Source organism: Hemicordylus capensis, chromosome 5, assembly GCF_027244095.1.
Source record: "Hemicordylus capensis ecotype Gifberg chromosome 5, rHemCap1.1.pri, whole genome shotgun sequence".
Classification (NCBI taxonomy): Eukaryota; Metazoa; Chordata; class Lepidosauria; order Squamata; family Cordylidae; genus Hemicordylus; species Hemicordylus capensis.
The window spans coordinates 102,487,339-102,505,581 of NC_069661.1; the positions used below are offsets into that span (position 1 = coordinate 102,487,339).

General features: G+C 42.7%; 1 protein-coding gene across 15 annotated transcripts in view; it reads right to left on the reverse strand.

Annotated features, from left to right (window-relative positions):
- Nucleotides 1-18,243, reverse strand: part of LIMCH1 (LIM and calponin homology domains 1) — a 273,017-nt gene that overhangs the window by 105,755 nt on the left and 149,019 nt on the right. For all 15 annotated transcript variants that reach the window (XR_008308119.1, XM_053253675.1, XM_053253673.1 and 12 more), the window contains 2 exons: nt 12,715-12,821; nt 5,274-5,304 (listed from right to left, as the gene is read on the reverse strand). Coding sequence is in view for 13 of the 15 variants with exons in the window: in XM_053253675.1 (XP_053109650.1) it covers nt 5,274-5,304; nt 12,715-12,821 (138 nt within the window). In the remaining 2 variants the exon portion in view is untranslated. The remainder of the gene's footprint in view (nt 1-5,273; nt 5,305-12,714; nt 12,822-18,243) is intronic.

Consider the following 18,243-nt stretch of genomic DNA (forward strand, 5'->3'; position numbering starts at 1 on the left):
TGGTAGTGCCCAATGGGTGCAAGGAAGCTACCACCCAGCTTTCAAAGAAATTGGGCCAAGGGGTGATTTTAAAATGATTTTTGTAGTTTGTGTGCCACATGGGCTTGTCACCCTATGTGCACTACAGTACTACACCACACTCCGCTCTGGTGCCTCCCAGGTGGAGTTATGGGGCTGCTGAAATTCCCCATTATTGCCTATGGGGGGGAAGCTTAAAGATATGCAAACTTCAGAAATTCTTTTAAAATCACCCCTTTCACCAATTTCTTTGAAATTTAGCTTCCACCCATTGGGGCACTACCACCTGACCCACTCTTCTGCCCCAAAGACATGCTGAATTCAAAATTCCTTTAAAAACCACTCCTTTGCCCAGTTCCTTTGAAATCTGGGTGATAGCTTCCTTGCACCCATTGGGCACTACCACCCACCACAACCTGCTCTGCGCCACCCTGGTTCCCCCGCACCGGGGAATTATAACGAAGACTGCTGAATCCCCATTATTTCCTATGGGGGGAAGCTTAAAGATTTACCAACTTCAAAAATTTTTTAAAAATCCCCCTTTGCCCAATTTCTTTTAAATTTGGGTGGTAGCTTCCACCCATTGGGCACTACCACCCAATCCACTTTGGCCACAAAATGGAGGTCCAAAACTTTGAATTTTTTGGATCTGAATGTGGGGTGATTTGTTTTGTACTCAATTCTGGGCAATTGAAAACAGGCGATTTGTTTTGTCTACAAATCACTTGAATCACCCAAATAAGGATACAAATGGTACGCGCTCTCCCCGCTCACCCCACCAAACCGGGTCTCACTGATTGTGAGACCCGGCTCAGGGAGTACTATATATTATATATTATATATTCTGTGGCTCATTCCAGTTCTCTTAACCATAGCAAAGAAATCTTGGAGCTCTACTCACAATCAGTGAGAAGAGCTCCTTCGAGGTCTGAGGAGTGGGTTTCACTCACTCTCCCCACAGACGATTACCTAACTGTCACTGGGCGGGTGAATTAAGTTTGCAAAACCGGACTGGGCTCCCTTAGCGCAGATTTTCATGTCCGTGTGATTAGCCTCATAAGTATATTGGTTCTTCTTCTCCTCCACAAAGCCCTCCTGGCTTTTCAGGGGACACACTGCATTTTCTGTATTGCGGGTTGGAAAGGGGCAACTGCACATATTCAGCATTATTTTGGTAAAATATTGTATCAGGGTTTCCTAATCTTGGGCCCCCAGATGTTGTTGGACCACAACTCCCATAATCCCCAAGCAAAAGCCATTGCAGCTGAGGGTTCTGGGAGTTGTAGTCCAACAACATCTGGGGGCCCAAGGTTAAGAAACCCTGTATTATATCACAAGATTGCAGTGCCACGAAGATAAGAGTACATGATTAGTACCTGGACTGAAAGATAGAAGAATTAAATGAAATGTCACATAACAAGAATGCTAGTCAGGATAAACCCTAATCGAGTGGAGATATTAACTGAGCTATTTTAAAGAGCATCAACTACTCTTTTTTTAGGATTTAGTAATTTCATAGCCTGCTTTCCGTCTTTATTAGTGGTTTTCCTGTTTATTTAGAAACCCCAGGTGCAGTGCTCAGGATCAATCTAGATAACAATCAGGTAACCGACAGGAAACTTCCACACACTGTAACAAATTAATGTAGAGGGCAAACACATCCACATATAGCCATGTAAATGGAAAATGTTTCCACTGTTCTACTATCCAGGAAGCTAAATTTTTCATAATGTGTGTGCTAGCTTGTGTTTTCTGCTAGTGTAACTAGACATTGATTGAATAATTTTGTGAACCTTCATCCTTCTCTTCAACTACTATCAACAGAGTAGTGCTGCAAGGATGGGCAGGATTGCAGTCCCCGCACTTTTCCCTCTTCAGGGTTTCAGCAGGGATGCTGTTTTCCAAAGCTCAGATTGGTCAGCTTTTGAGCTAATTGATTTAAAGCTACGTCTAATATGTTTAACCCAAAAAAATTAATATAAAACAGCAGCCACTTAATCTTCCATTCACTTAGCTAGATGTTTAGAGTAGACCCATTGAAATAATTACAGTGTGATACTATATTAAATCCCATTTCCTTTAGTGTGCAATTTATTTTTGCCCTATAGCATTGCAGTATGGTATAGCCTTAGTTCTTGTAAGATAACTCCCCAAATTGTTGCATCTATCTAGGAGGGGTGTGCAGTCATGGGGGTGTGGCAGTCACAATAGGCATAACTATGGAGTCTGTCATGGAGAGCATCTGCACTTCTGAATTTGCAACTACACCACAGACAACCATCAATATTAACATTCAATTGTGTGACATTAACCGTTTCCAAACATGGCCTAAACTTTGAAATATAGGATGTTTCACCTGAAACTGACAAATTAGAAAGACAGATGTAGCTTTGTCTTTTGGCAGAAGCTGGCACATGGTTACTTACTCATCTGCACTGGCTGACAGTTTGTTTCCAGAGATGGGGATGACCTATCAAGTCAGGGGACCAAAATATCTTACCTAAGAACAGCCCTGCTGGATCAGACCCAAAGCCTATCTACTCCAGCATCCTGTCTCACACAGTGGCCCACCAGATGTCTCTGGGAAGCCCACAAGCAAGAAGTGAGAGCATGCCCTCTCGCCTGCTGTTGCTCCCCTGGAACGGCTCCTTCCATACAAACCTTCCTGTTACCTAGGTTCTTCATACAAGGTGTAGCAAATTACAGCCTTTGTCTCAGAGCAAGCTCATGTGAGAGAAAGAGCAGGGATGCTGAATCATCCCTGCTGAGCTGCCTCGATAGGCTTCTCCTAAAACTATTCTGTATTATCGGTAGGTTCAAAATGTTGCTGCCACCACCCCTCTTATCGACAGAGCTTGAACCTCCCTGGGCTTGGGGTGGAATCCCAGGGCAAACTCTCTTTATTTGGCTATTGGATAAGTACAAAAATCTTCCATGTGCAAGCCTACACATGGTGATAAAACTAATAGTTTCTGACCATTTGAGGACATGTTTGCATCAGAGGAATCCCCCTTCACCCCCACTTTCCTGAGTTAAAAACCAGCTCAGAGAGGCTTTTAAAAAGAAATGGATTTAATAAACCCCTGTTTTATTCAATTACTACAGACTGCTTCCATCTGAGGCTTTCTCAGCTTTAAATACAGTTAAGAACACTGAGTAAGATTACAAAAATAGGTTGTCTTAATGCACACTTAAATGTTTATAGAGTCTTTTGCCCTAGGCAAGGTGGGAGTAGGATAGTGTTTCTTATTTTATGTTACAGGTAAACAATACTAGAACAGTATCAGGAATATGCAAAAGCACACACACCAAAGAAACATAACTTCTAACACAAAGTCTGACTAAATAAACATTTCCCTAGACTAAACTTCCCAATGCCATAAGCTCTGGCTCCTTGCCTTGAACCCACCTGATGAGAATTCAAGCTTCTTGCCCTCCTGACTTTCAAGGATCTGCAGAGTTATTCTCCTGTGGTTAACCTCCATAGACACATGTCCTCAACACCTCCAGCCTAGCTTCTTCTAACAAAGAGCTCCCTCCTTCCTGGCAACAGCTCTCTAGGTCCCACCCACCTGGTGTGCTGATTGACTGAACCCTGGAGTTCACCAACCTGTCAGTCAAGACAGGGTTCACTTCCTGTTCACTCTTTAGGGGGAGGGGAGGCTGGTCACAATACAAGGCGGTTCTGAATTCTGCTCCCATAGGAGGTTAAGGCTGTAATTCTCTGAAGTTACCTGGAAGTAAGTCTCTTTGAATTCAGCAGGACTTCTCAAACAATTCCAAGGATGCTGCCATGCAACACAATCCTATGCATATTTACTCACAAGTCAATCGTACAGAGTTCAATGCAGCTTGCTTCCAGGCAAACTGAAAAGGTGGCAATCCCATGCACACTTACTTGGGAGTCAGCCCCACTGAACTAAGAAGGGCTTTATGGTTAAATAGATATGCCTAAATTCTGACTATATGTCTTTTATTTTTAATTGTACTTACGTATTTTTCCCTCTAGTCACGAAGCAACATACAACATATTTTTAAAATAGGGTAAAATAAAAATTTAATGATCCATATAAAGCCAACTGCAAGTAAGCATGGAGCCACAACCTTTAAAATGAATTGGGCAACACTAGTGGAAAGTTTTAGAAAGCAAGAAAATACTTCAACCAAAATTCTACCTGCCTTTCTAGGGGGTTACTGTCTGCTACTATTGCTGAGTTTATATTGTCCTGGGATTTAAAGTAAGAAATAGTTTTAAATTACAAGCTCTTCTGTTTTTGAACTGTATTCATTTTTTTAAACATTCTTGTGCTTTGAGCTGGGAAGGCGAGTTAGATCTTTTGTTAATTAATTTCATGAATCCTTCCTACTGCTTTGTAAAACAATACTTCACAGATAAATAAATTTTTAGGCTGCCTCTCTCCAATGCAATCCAATGCAACTATTCAAAAAACTTTTCTTGTGTATGCATGCACTGTTGGAAGAAAAACAATTACAATGCTGATGACAGGAAAGGCAGGCTAGAATAACGATGCCCTTTTTACCTGTGGTTATGATTATGGACTTGAAAAGTCATTACAGAAAGGTCTTGGCATTTCCCTAGAGTGATCACAGACGTCAGCCAAATACAACTTGAACGCTTGGTAGTTTACAATTGACAGTAAAACCAGAAGTTTTGTCTGGCTTTAGGTAGTTTATCTAACTTCGTGACCAACTGAATTTAGAATTTCCTTCCGCACCGTACAATTCCAAAACTGTTACTGCTGTCACTGGTTTCAATCAACAAGATGAATCAAAGACTGCTTTAAAAACTGCAACCCCACATGGAAAACACAGAAACAAAGAAAAGCTTGCAGCTACAATGAAAAATAACTGTTTTGCAAAGATAACACACAATTTTGATTATACATCCCTGCTATTTCTTAAAGTGTCAGGCCAGCCACATACACATTAGCTAATACAAGTCCGTAGTACTTTTTGCATCAACATCAGAAAGGAACTGGTCATTTTTTGAATGCGTCTTTCAGCTTGTGCCAGATATTAGTTATGCTATTTCCTAAATGAATCTGAAACAAAGATATCTTTCCATGACAGCCCTAAAGATCATGAATTGCAAAGAGACAAAGTGCATGTCAACATACCAAAGCTCTTTTCAGACACACAACTACATTTGACTACACGAGTTTTCAGCTTAGTTAGTTTCAGTAAAGCTATTCAAAGAAGAGAGAGAAAAACATGCTATACATCTAAATACTTACATTTTTCAGCTTCCTGCTACAGTCAGGATTCCTAGATGTGCACACACAAAAAGGAGAGAGAAATATCAGAAAGCAGAAACTCTTTCCAAGAGCTTGTATTATGCAGGTCACATGTTTGCCCTAACAAAAGCCTGCAGGATGTGTGTGCTGGTTAGAAACACATGAAAGCAACTGGGAAGATGGAGAGCAATCATTCATTCATTTTGTAGAATGAAGGCGTTTCCCCAGCATTAATGCAATCAACAGAGCTAATAGTTTAGCTGCAAAATAATTAAAGTAGTATTCCTCAACAAAACCAGTGCAAACCATACTTTCTCCATCTCTCTTTCACACACACAGAGTCCCCAGTCTCATGTGATCCCCAGGGACACGTTTTCACAATGCACAATGGGCTTCAGAGGGAAGGAGAGATCAGGGGAAATCAGCCCTTCGTCCACTCGCATGATGGCGCAGACCTAATCTAGTTTCTAGTCACTCTACCATTCTGGGCACTGCATTTTAAGGAGGACACTGATAACCTGGCTTTCAGAGGTCAGCAATAAAGGTGGTGAGGAGTCTGGAAAGCCAGTCCTATGAGGAATGGATGAAGTTGGGTATGTTTAGGCAGGAGAAGAGAAGACTATGGGAGAGAGTATGATAGTCATCTTCAAATATCTGAAGGGCTGTTACATACGAGGAGAACATTTGTTCCCTATTGCTCCTGAGGGTAGGACTAGAACCAGTGCGTTGAAATGACAAGGAGGCAGATGCAGGCTAGACATTAGGAGGAATTTCCTAATTCTAAGAGCTGTTTGGTAGTGGAATAGGCTGCTTAGCGCAGTGCTGGGCTCTCCTTCACTAGAGATTTTAAAACAGAGGTTAGGCAGCCAGCAGTCAAGGACACTGCAACAGATTCCTGAACTGAGGATGGTAGAGTAAAAGATCTCTAAGGCCCCTCCTGCTCTAAAATTGTATGGTTTTATTATAAGATTCCTATGCTTTTCTGAATCTACATGGAATTGCTGAGTGAAATTATTCAGAGATTTGGAGTGAAGTATATTGTTGACATCAATAAACTGACAACACCCAACTATATTCCTCCTTTAACTCCTGTTGAAAAATAGGGATGTGCATGAACCGGTCCAGAGGCCATTGTAGAGGCCTCCGAACCAGTTCGAAAGTGGCACAGTTTGGTGGTTCGGCGCCGGTGGTGGTGGTTCTTTAAGGGTGGGGGGTGAATTTACCCCTCTCACCGCTTTCCCCCCATTGGCGTTCCTTTTTTAAAGCAGTTTTCGGGGTGGCAGTGTACCTCCCAGTCACACTTGCCCCCATTTTCGGCCAGAAGTGGCCAGAAGTACTGTGTGCGTATGCGCATGTCACATGCAAGCGCATGTCAGGCAAGTGCACGTTGGGCACGGGCAGGCGCATGTTGAGTGGGTGCATGAGATGTGTGCACTTCCTGCCAAAAAAAGTGGCAGGGGCATCAGAGAGGTACAATGCTGCCCCAAAACTACTTCTAAAAAGGAGTGTCAGTGGGGGGAAAGTGGGGGGGGGGTAAGTGCACCCCCACCCTTAAAGAACCTTGGGGCATGGAGACAATTGTCCCCCTTGATCAATAGTTGCTACACTCCTACTGAGACAGGGCAAGGAATGCTACAGAAGAACTAATGCAAAATATTATTAAACATCTGCTAATAATACTAGGGCACATCATATCTCTATACATTTTATGCTGTCATTTTTCTACGTCCTCTGTCTCCTTTTAAAAAAAGTTTACATTTTCAGGGCATTTATTCCTCCCCCACCGTCCCTTTTTATATGGCAACTATAGCTGTGTTCCACGTCAAGCACTTTGGCTGCTATCCAACAAACAACTGATTGATTGATTTGATTTCCATCCCAATTTTAAATCCAGAAAGGGCTTCAACAGAACTTAGCATACAACTGGGCACATGGCAGCAGCACTGTATGTATAGCGCAGAAATTCACAGGCTCGGGTTGTAAGTCAGGAATGTTCGCATTAGACAGAAAACTACTGTTCTCTGACAGCTCATCAGGAGGGAAACAGCTGGGTTGAGATTTTGTGAGATATCATAGCTAGTCATTAGGAACCTGGGAATATGAAGGATGTCAACGTACCTTCTTCTAGCAGCCAATTTTCTTTTATTTTGGCTTACATTTGACTCTTCAGAAGCCCATGAGCTAAGAGTCTAGATAAATAATACAGTGTCTGACCCTCTAGATAACAGCATTTACATTGCCGAAATCCAGAGGTTGCAAGAATGGGTGGGGATACATTTCTAAATACTCTACAAGCAAATAAAAGGGCAGTTACTGGGGAAACAGAGCAACAAATAAAATATTAAGTCTCTTAGCCATTTTGGTTTCCTGGATCACAACATGTTTGGAATGTGGGGAGCAGAAAGGAGAGGAAGGGGACAGCTAGGGAGAATGACCCATTCCTTCTTCCTGCTGGGAACCGCCACTGGTTTGGGGAGCTGGCAAGGAGAGTGACAGCATGGAGGATGAGTTCTTTAGCCTAGTCCCTTTGCAGTCTGCCTCTAGAAGCTGAGTGGATCAGCACAGAAACATATACCTCAATACTGTTATAAAATCGTGGTTATGAATGCTGGCTAGCCAGTTCTTTGTCAAGCATGTTACTGGTAAGTGCTGAAGATGCATTCCTAATGGGACGCGCTCAGCACCGGAGACACACTGAATGAAGCCAGAGATGCAGTTTTCCTGGAAATTTTTGAATTGGAGAAGTTTTTGGAAAGATTTCCCATGCAAATTTCTCCCATTTGCACAACCCCTAACTCTTAAAAAATGCCAGATGTCCTGAATAGATTGGGATCTGATTTGTCATGCCATTTGACCTATTTCACCTAATAGCGCAGCAGGAAAGCAACCTGCCTAGAGAGCAGGAGGCTGTTGGTTCGAATCCCTGCTGATGTGTTTCCCAGACTATGGGAAACTCCCATATCGGGCAGCAGCGATATAGGAAGATGCTGAAAGGTATCATCTCATACTGTGTGGGAGATGGCAATGGTAATCCCTCCTGTATTCTACCAAGAAAACCACATGGCTCTGTGGTCACCAGGAGTCGACACCAACTCGACAGCACAACTTATACAGTAAAATACATGTATAATACATAACTTATACATGCCAGCAGACACATACACAGCCCAAAACACCTTCACCATATTAATTTCCACTCACTATATCTCAAACATTTTTCAAATAATCAAGTATAAATGTTAGAAAAATCATGTATGTGACAAATTTCCCAGAAAATAATTCTTCCAACTGACATCTCTGGAAGAAACTATGAAGGAGAGAGCAAGGTGGTCTTCCAGGTTGCAAGAGCCCACCCTGGGAATCTGACATGATCAGTTGCTGACTTGTAGGAGTGTGCAGGGTTGGTTGCCTCCATCTGACGCCCAACTTCTATATTTGCAAATAAATATTACAAAGTCAACACCGTGTTCCTCAAGTGATCTCTCCTGCAAAGGAAGCCAAAATCTGAGCAGTGCTGCTCCCTGGAACTTCTCACTGCCTGGGAAAGTGAGGATTCATAGCAATACTGCAGGGTTGACTCAGCTTCCACTTACTACTTAAGACTGAAACTAGTTGCACCAAGACACCCCACTCCAGGCCTCTCACATAGGTCATAAGAACATAAGAACATAAAACCAGCCCTGCTGGATCAGGCCCAAGGCCCATCTAGTCCAGCATCCTGTTTCACACAGCAGCCCACCAGATGCTGCTGGAAGCCTACAGCAGGAGTTGAGAGCATGCCCTCTCTCCTGCTGTTACTTCCCTGCGACTGGTACTCAGATGCATCCTGCCTTTGAGGCTGGAGGTGGCCTATAGCCCTCCAACTAGTAGCTGTTGATAGACCTCTCCTCTATGAAGTTATCTAAATCCCTCTTCAAGCCATCCAGGTTGTTGGCTGTCACCACATCTTGTGGCAGAGAATTCCACAAGTTGATTATGCACTGTGTGAAAAAATACTTCCGTTTGCTGGTCCTAAATTTCTCAGCAATCAATTTCATGGGCTGACCCCTGGTTCTAGTGTTATGTGAGAGGAAGAAGAATTTCCCACTATCCACTTTTCCACACCATGCATGATTTTATAGACCTCTATCATGCCTCCCCACAGTCATCTTTTTTCTAAACTAAATAGCCCCAGGTGTTGTAGTCTTGCTACATAACAAAGGTGCTCTAAGGCCTCTGATCTTCTTGGTTGCCCTCTTCTGCACCTTTTCCAGTTCTACAATGTCCTTCTTTAGATGTGGTGACCAGAACTGTATGCAGTACTCCAGGTGTGGTCGCACCATAGTTTTGTGTAAGGGCATTATAATATTAGCAGTTTTATTTTCAATGCCCTTCCTAATGATCCCGAGCATGGAATTGGTCTTTTTCACAGCTGCCGCACATTGAGTCGACACTTTCAATGAGCTGTCTACCCATGACCCCAAAATCCCTCTCTTGATCAGTCACTGACAGCTCAGATCCCATCAACATATACTTGAAGTTGGGGTTTTTTATCCCAATGTGCATCACTTGACACTTGCCAACATTGAAGCGCATTTGCCATTTTGTCGCCCACTCCCCTAGTTTGGAGAGATCCTTTTGGAGCTCTTCACAATGACTGCTAAGTTTTCTCAGGAGTCTTTATTGAGGAACTTTGTTGAAAACTTTTTGGAAGTCCAGGTATACTATGTCAACTGGATCACCCTTAAACACTCACTTGTTGACACTCATAGAACTCTAAAAGGTTTGTGAGGCAAGATTTACCTTTGCAGAAGCCATGCTGACTCGCACTTTCAGAACTTGGGCCCTACGCTGAGTGCACCCTATGAGAAAGATACTCCATAGCTTACACTCACGGGGCAAATGAAATTGTTCCAGAGTATTTGCTAAAGGTGGCTGATGTAGTTCTGCTTGTGCAGCTAGGCATTTCTGGATCTCAGAATAGTCTTGGAATCCCACTTGCACTTCTTGGAGCACATTGGAAGCATGAGAAGTACAAATGTAACTAAAGAAATCAATGCCACTACTTTGGAACTGCAACAGTTGTTGCTGAGCATATGTGGGTGGGTGAGGGGCAGATGTTCTGCCTGAATTAATTCTGTCTCTCTCGCACAGACACACACAGTCTGCTATTTCCATCAGAAGCTAAACAGGCTGATGGTGGTTATTTAATCACAGGACCATCGGTTTTTGAGGATTCTTTAATGAGCTCTATAAAGCATCTTGAAAGCCCCTTTAATCTGCAACAAGGTATTTAATTTTTCTGCCTACTTAAATGCACTTATTCATAAAAGTGAATAAGCACCATAAATTCAAGAGGCCTTTTGAACAAATGCTTTCATCTCAGTATTATATTACCCTAGCATTTGTTTTCAAAGCATCAGCTTATATTTTAATAGGGACCAGAATTTAGACTTTCCAGTATTCAGGCAATATATTAAAATTATAGTAAATATTTTGCACAGGATTCTGAAGCTCCTTAGTTTACCAGCCCTTCCTGACCTGTCATTTCACCGTGAAAGTGAAATTTTGAGGGGCCCATGTGGAAAGGTCCACCTTCACATGCAAGACGGTATTACTGAGTCAACCCTTCTGGGCCCTAGACCCTAAGCTTGATTATGTGATTCTTGCACCCATCCAAGCATCATCCCTAGTCCTAAATCCACTCAGCTTCTTTACTATTCTTTCCTGCATCTTCTGAGTTCCTTTATCTATCACACATGTCTTCCTATAAGATTAGGTAAATCATCTTTCTTTGCCCCCCACTTTTGTTTCAGAGCAGAAACAGCATGTCCTCCAAGGCAGGGTTCATAAGATAATGTCCTTCCACTTTTGCTCCTACAGTAAGAGTATCCTCCCATGGAAGAACTTCCCTGGTAGCTGTCTAGAGTGGCTTACTGACCAGGTCCTCCCTGATCATGTGTACAGTGTTTTTAAAAAGAAATCTCTCAAAGAAAGGAAACTGGAGCTTCCCTGTATTGATTTCACCTCCACTAAGCTTTTATTGCTGCAATCAATGAAGAGTACAGGTCTAACGTTTTAAAAATAGCAGAGAAAACAAATATAAAGCACTCAACATTAAACTGGTGCTGATAAACACTGTGTAAAATAAAACAAACCTCGACATCATTTTGTCAAATTTTTGCTGGGGTACATGGTATCTATCTTTGATCTCAATCCGAAAAACAGCACCTGTTGGAGATGCAACTCCTCAAGAATTGGCTCTCTGCACCTGTTTATCCTACTGACCACTAGTAGAGGCAGTGAGTAAGAGAACCCCTCTTGATTCCACTCTTTCCCTCTGCTCTGAGCCCACCTGAGAGCTAGACTGATATTCTCAGGCTACTTTCTCCCTGCTTCTCCTCCTCTCTTCCCCAGCACCAAGAGAAAGCTAGCTGCAGGGACACAGGATTTCTATCCTACCATGTAATTTCCCTAATAAGCCTTTTGGACTTTAAGCATCAGTCTCCAGGTACTCTTAGTGAGTGGCTCTCTGCTCACACACACATCATCTGCTATATAAAACTCTCCCCTTCAACAGTACCCACTTGTAACTAGTTGCCATATAGGTCTTTCTCTTTCCTCCTCTTTGGTTTTCTTCCTCTTAGAGCAATTAAATAAAAGCGCTTGGAAGAAGAAAATGGTGCAGCTGACAGTCCACTAAGGTTGCTGGCACCACTGAAAGCCAATAGACTAGTGTAAATAAAGCCCATATCTTATAATTCCAGAGTCTTTAATACACAGCAAAAGAGTTATTACAAATATACTGGCAGTGACAACAAATGGGCAACTCCAAGCCCAATGCCCCAGCAATGATGCTGGTCCTGCCCTCCCCTTTTTTTATTAAGAAAAAAATGCTCTGGCACACCACCACCATGGCTGCACCCCCTCTCTCTTCCCAACATGAAAAAGGAGCTTGCTCCTATAAGCCTCTGCAATAACGTTGGGGTATTTGGAGGCAAGTGCCCATTTTTCAGACAGGAAGAGTCCTAGAGGCAACAGAGCAACTCCTTTAGCCAAGAGAGCTGCTCCACCATTTCTTCCCTCCTCACGAAATTGGCACTTGCCCTCAAAGGCCCCTGCAGGTAGGGGGCTTTGGAGGTAAGCCCTCATTTCAGAAGATGAAGAGAAAGAAGATGTGACAATGTTGGAGCACAACTCTTTTGTGCACCTTTTAGCCCCGCCAGTATAGGTGGAAGGAAGTGGGGAAGTGAGGAATTAATAGAAATGGGGAGTCCATGGCACAGGAGCCTATTCTGGCAGAAAGACCCAACACTGACAACACCAGTTAGCCCTACCAGTCCAACCTTAGGAGGAGGTCCACCAGAAGGTAGTTTGCTAAGAGTTCGTTCAAACTTGAAGCTGGCCCTGAGTCAGTAATGTAATTCCAAAGCAAACAAAAAACTGGCACTGTTTTACTTACTTCACTGTTGCTCTGCTTGAAGTATCCTGCAGGTCTCCTGGGTCAAAAAGCTGAGATTCTTTTAGCCCAAGTTCCTTGCAGCCTCTTAAGAACAAGGCAATGTTGTCCTGAAACAGTGCAAACAAATATGATACCTCCTTGTTATGACAGAAGATTATCTCCTTCCCCCTTCTCTTCCCCTTGTTAATCTAAATAACCTGAATCATTTCTTAATCTCTGCAATCTGGCACTGACATGTAGCCTTGTTATGTAATAAATCAAAAATTTGAAACATTTGAGAGTTTGAGACACGAACTGCAACAGATCATTAAATCTTTAGCAACATGAATTTCCTAATTATTTTCATTAAACACAAACAAAATACAACATTGAAAACATTTTCATTACAGGTTAATGTAAAACACATGAACTGTGAATATACACCCATAAAACTATGTGGTGGCAAGAAAGAAACTAGAGGTCACGATTCCAGTCACCAGTGAACAAGGCTTCACATACTGCTAAGAGGCTCTTTTTCTATAATGCCATGATTCTATACCTTCTCTTTAAAAGTAACTCACTGGTTTCAGTGGGATTTAGTTCCTGTCCAGCAGACAACAAACACATACAGTTTGCAATTTTAAAAATGGAACTGCAAAAGACTATATGCACAGAAATCTCTGTAGTCTTATCAGGTGCTATACTGCCCAGCTCACGATTCCTGGAAATGACACCACTACTGGTCAAGATGAAAACTCCAGGACTTCAAACCAGCACAATCCTCATCCCGTCAGGAGAAGCCACCATTTCAAGCTTGCCAATATACAAACCCCAGAGATTGCTGTTGCTTTTCAGTCTGAGCAACAGGTCATGTAGGAAGCCCACTTGGCTGCTCTTCAGTTTCAGATTGTCACAAGCAGCTTGCTTCTAGCACCCTGAGTGCTCTTCACTACTTGTTAGATTTATAATCTATCTTTCCATTGGTGTGCTCAAGTTGGATAACAAAGTTATTTCACAAACAGTTGCACCAATTCAGTTCAAAATCCATAAGGACAAGGATTCTGGATGGAAGCTTGGAGAGCTGGATATGCCCTTCCTTTTAAAAGGTCTTACTGAACTGCCCTGCCCTCTTTCCTAAATCACAGCACTAGGTGCCTGGTAACAGAAACGTGTATAACTAAGGCTGGCTATAATTGATCTCCCATGTCCAGAACAGATCACTGGATTGGGATGATCAGGTACAAGCATAGAACTTCCATGCTCAGTCTACATACCATTCATTTCAATGGAAGGAGGCAACCCAAACCAGACATTCATCTTTCTGATTAAACATCCACAAAGTTGGCCCAAACATATCAGATTCACAACAGAGTTGTGCCCATTAGAAAAACATACTTCTTCAGTCACTTACTAGTCAGAAGAACATAAAACAGGCCTGCTCAACTTAGGCCCCCCCAGCTGTTTTTGGACTACAACTCCCATAATCCCCAGCCACAGTGGCCAATAGCCAGGGATTATGGGAGTTGTAAGCCAACATCTGCAGGAGGGCCAACGTTGAGCAGGCCTGATATAAGATGAGTCTTGCTTGTTCAGGCCTCTTGCTTGTTCAGGGGGTTTATATAACCCCCTTTTAAAGCCATTCAAGCTGGTGGCCATCACCACATCCTCTGGCGATGAATTCCACAGAATAATTGAGCACTGAATGAGGAAATACTTTTCTGTTTATCCTAAATTCCCTGCCTGTCATTTTCATGGGATGACCCCTAGTTCTAGTGTTGTATGAGAGAGGGAACAACTTCTCTATTCACTCTCTCTAAACCATGCATAGTTCTATAAATCTCTATCATGTCTCCCCTTAGTCACCTTTCTTCTAAGTGAAAAAGCCCTAAACACTTTCACCATTGCTCTTAAGCAGGGGCGTATCTAGGGTGGGGCAGGCAGGGCACATGCCCTGGGCGCCACTTGAAGGGGGGGTGCCATTTCTTAAAATTAAAAAAATGGCCACCAAAAACAAAATGGCCACCATGCATGCTCAAATGGCTTCTAAGAGGCCCTAGGCCATGCCAGGCCTCACAGAGGCCATTTGAGCATGTGCAGTGGCCATTTTGTTTTCTGAGGCCATTAAAAAAATTTTTTTTAATGGCCACTGCATGTGCTCAAATGGTCCCTGTGAGGCCCAAGGCCTTGCCAGGCCTCACAGAGGCCATTTGAGCATGCATTGCAGCTACCAAAAATGGCCACCAAGACGATCTTTGCAGGCCCGAGCAGGCCCGAAAATCAGCCCAGGACGGGCTGTGGCGGTGAATTAAAAGGCCAGTGGGGGGAGGGGGAATGGTGAGTTTGTCTTTGAATCAGTGTGAAATCCTTAGTATAAGGCCCACTGGGAGTTTCTTGCTCTCTTTCTCTCATTTCTGAAATACTAGAATATATTCCAAGCAGTGACACAGTTTACTCTGCATATCCTTTAATTATTTTCAGAGTATCTGGGAAAAGTCAAATTCTCCATTGATTTTTAAAACTTATGTAATAGTGATGCTACAATGCAGAGTAGAGAATTAGACAGGCACTTCAGTTTAGTTTTCCAAGTATACTTCCACATAGTATTTGGGTATTTCATGAGCCCCAACATACTGAAATTTGTAGTTTCCCAGCATTTTTTGGTCTGGCTACGTCCACTGCTAAATAGTTTTTGAAATATTAAAAGAATAACGAGCTTGACTTGTATTTTCCAGCTGATATTATGGTAAAGTTATCTGAAAGATGGGTGTCAGATGTTTGGACAGGGGGTGCAATTTCAGTGCTTGCCATAGACGCTATTTTCCCTAGATACGCCTCTGCTCTTAAGGAAGGTGCTCTAGATTTGCGGATCATTTTGGTTGCCCTCTTGTGCACCTTCTGCAGCTCTACAATGCCTTTTTTGAGATGTCATATTCAGAACTATACATAGTATTCCAAGTCTTGCTTCACTATAGATTTGCCTAAGGGTATTTTAAATATTTAGCAGTTTTACTTTCATTTCCCTTCCCAATGATCCCTAGCATGGAATTTGCCTTTTCCGCAGCTGCTGCACACTGAGTTAACATTTTCATTGAGCTATCCATCACAACCCTAATGTCACCAACATCAGATTAGTGAGATCCCATCAGTGTATATTTGAAGTTAGGATTCTTTGTTTCAATGTTTACTGCTTTACACCCAGTTTGGAGAGATCCTTTTGAAGCTCCTAACAATCTTCTTTAGATTCCACCACCCCCAGATTTCTAGACAGCTTATGAATTAAGAAGCACTGATACAGACCACTGGGGAACCCACACTTCTTATGTCTCTCTATTGTGAAAATTGTCCATTTACTCCCACCCTCTTCTTCCTGTTCTTTAACCAGTTACCAAAGCATAAATAGATGCTTATCCCATGACTGCTATGTTTACTCAAGGGTTTTTAATGAGGGACTTTGTCAAATGCTTTTTGAAAGTCCAAGTATACTATAATATCAACTGGATCACTTCCATCCACATGCCTGATGAGACTCTCAATGAACCCTAAAAAGTTAAAGAGGCAAGACTTCTCTTTGCAGAAGCCATGCTGGTTCTCCTTCAGTAAGTCTTGTTCTTCTATAAGTTTAACAATTTTATCTTTAATTATGCTTTCCATTAACTAACTCAGAAAAGTTATCTGGCCTGTAATTTCTTGGATCCCTTTTTAACAACTGGAGTTACATTGGCTACTTTCCAGTCCTCTGGCAGAGAGCCAAATTTCAGGAACAATATTTTTGCTAGAAGATCAGCAATTTCACATTTGAGTTATTTAAGAACTCTTGGGGGGGTGCTGTCTGACCATGGTGATTCATTACTTTTTAATTTTTCATGAAACATTGTCACCTCTATCTGACTCAGTTCTTCAGACTCAACTCTATTCAGGGGTTAGTATCTACCCTGTACTCTCTATAGTTAAGACAGATCAAAAGAAGTAATTGAGCTTCTCTGCAATTTCCATACCTTCCCAAAACATCCCTTTCACTCCCTTGTCATTTAACAGTCCAACTGCCTCCCAGGCAGGTTTCCTGCTTTTGATGTATTTAAAGAAGCATTTATTCTTCTCCATGATATTTTCTCTTCTTAAGTCAAGCGGTTCCAGGACTTCCTTGGCAATTCTCCACTTGAATATATGTTGAATTTGATCACACTATGGACACTGTTGTCCATCAGTTCTGCAGCTCTGATGGTATGAGTCCTGAGTGCCACTCAGGATTAAGGCCAGGGTCATCTTCCCTCTCGTTGGTTCCATGACCAACTGTTCTAAAATACAGTCATTTAGGATATCTAGAAGTTGGTCTCTGTCACAACATGAACATGAATTTACTCTATCTATATGAGAGTAATTTAGGCCACCCATTATTACAACCCCTTCTCCCTTAGATGCCTCCATTTCTTTCTTCAACCTCCAGATCACCATCAGCATTCTGATTAGTTATTTCCCTGTCCACAGATTAGAAACACAAGTAAGGAGACACAAGTAACAGGAATGAAATCTTGCTAACTTTACTCTGATTTTTGCATTACTACTACAAAGAATATTTATATACTGCTTGTCAACAAAGGTTTTGTTCTGGGCAGCAGTATCAAAGCAGTGTGTGCACATAACACTCCCCCCCCCTCACACACACAGGAGGGAAATTAATAGGCTTGAGCCTGAAATGTTTCAGAGGCCATTGTAGAGGCCTCCGAAAGGTTTCTGCAGCCAAGGCCATTTCGGCATCCCAGAGGCGCAGGGGTGTTCCCTTAAGGGTGGGGGAGGGTGCACTCACCCCTCCCGCCACATTTCCCCCGCTGACGCTCCATTGTTTTAAAGCCCCTCGGGGTGGCAGTGTTCCTCCCAGTCACCCTGTTGACCTCATCGGCCGTAGGTATTGGGCGCGCATGCGCCCATCACATGCGCATGTGCCTGTTTGCCATGCACGCACGCACATGTGACAGGCGCACACGCAGTCAGTACTTCTGGCCACTTCCAGCTGATGAGGGTGGCAGGGAGGAATGCTGCTGCCCCGAGGCGCTGGTGGGGAAAATGTGGAGGAGGGGTGAGTGCACCCTCCCCTGCCTTTAAGGAAACACCCTCATTGCCACTGAAACGTGGCTGAGCCATTCTGGGTTCAAGCCTAGAAATTAAAGCATGAAAAATTTTAAAATAAATTTTATATCATTTTTTCATTACATTTTATAAATTATTTTTTTTTAAAAAAATAATTTGCATAAACAGTTTTCAACTGACAGGAGGGAACACTGCTACAGGCTTCTTTTAGGAGCCTAAACTCCTAAGAGCCAGCATGGTGTAGTGGCTAGAGTGCTGGACAAGAACCGAGGAGGCCCGAGTTCAAATCCCCATTCAGCCATAAAACTAGCTGGGTGACTCTGGACTAGTCACTTCTCTCTCAGCCTAACCTACTTCACAGGGTTGTTGTGAGGAGAAACTCCTCACTGTTGTGAGGAGAAACCTAAGTATGTAGTATACCACTCCGGGCTCCTTGGAGGAAGAGTGGGATATAAAATGTAAAAA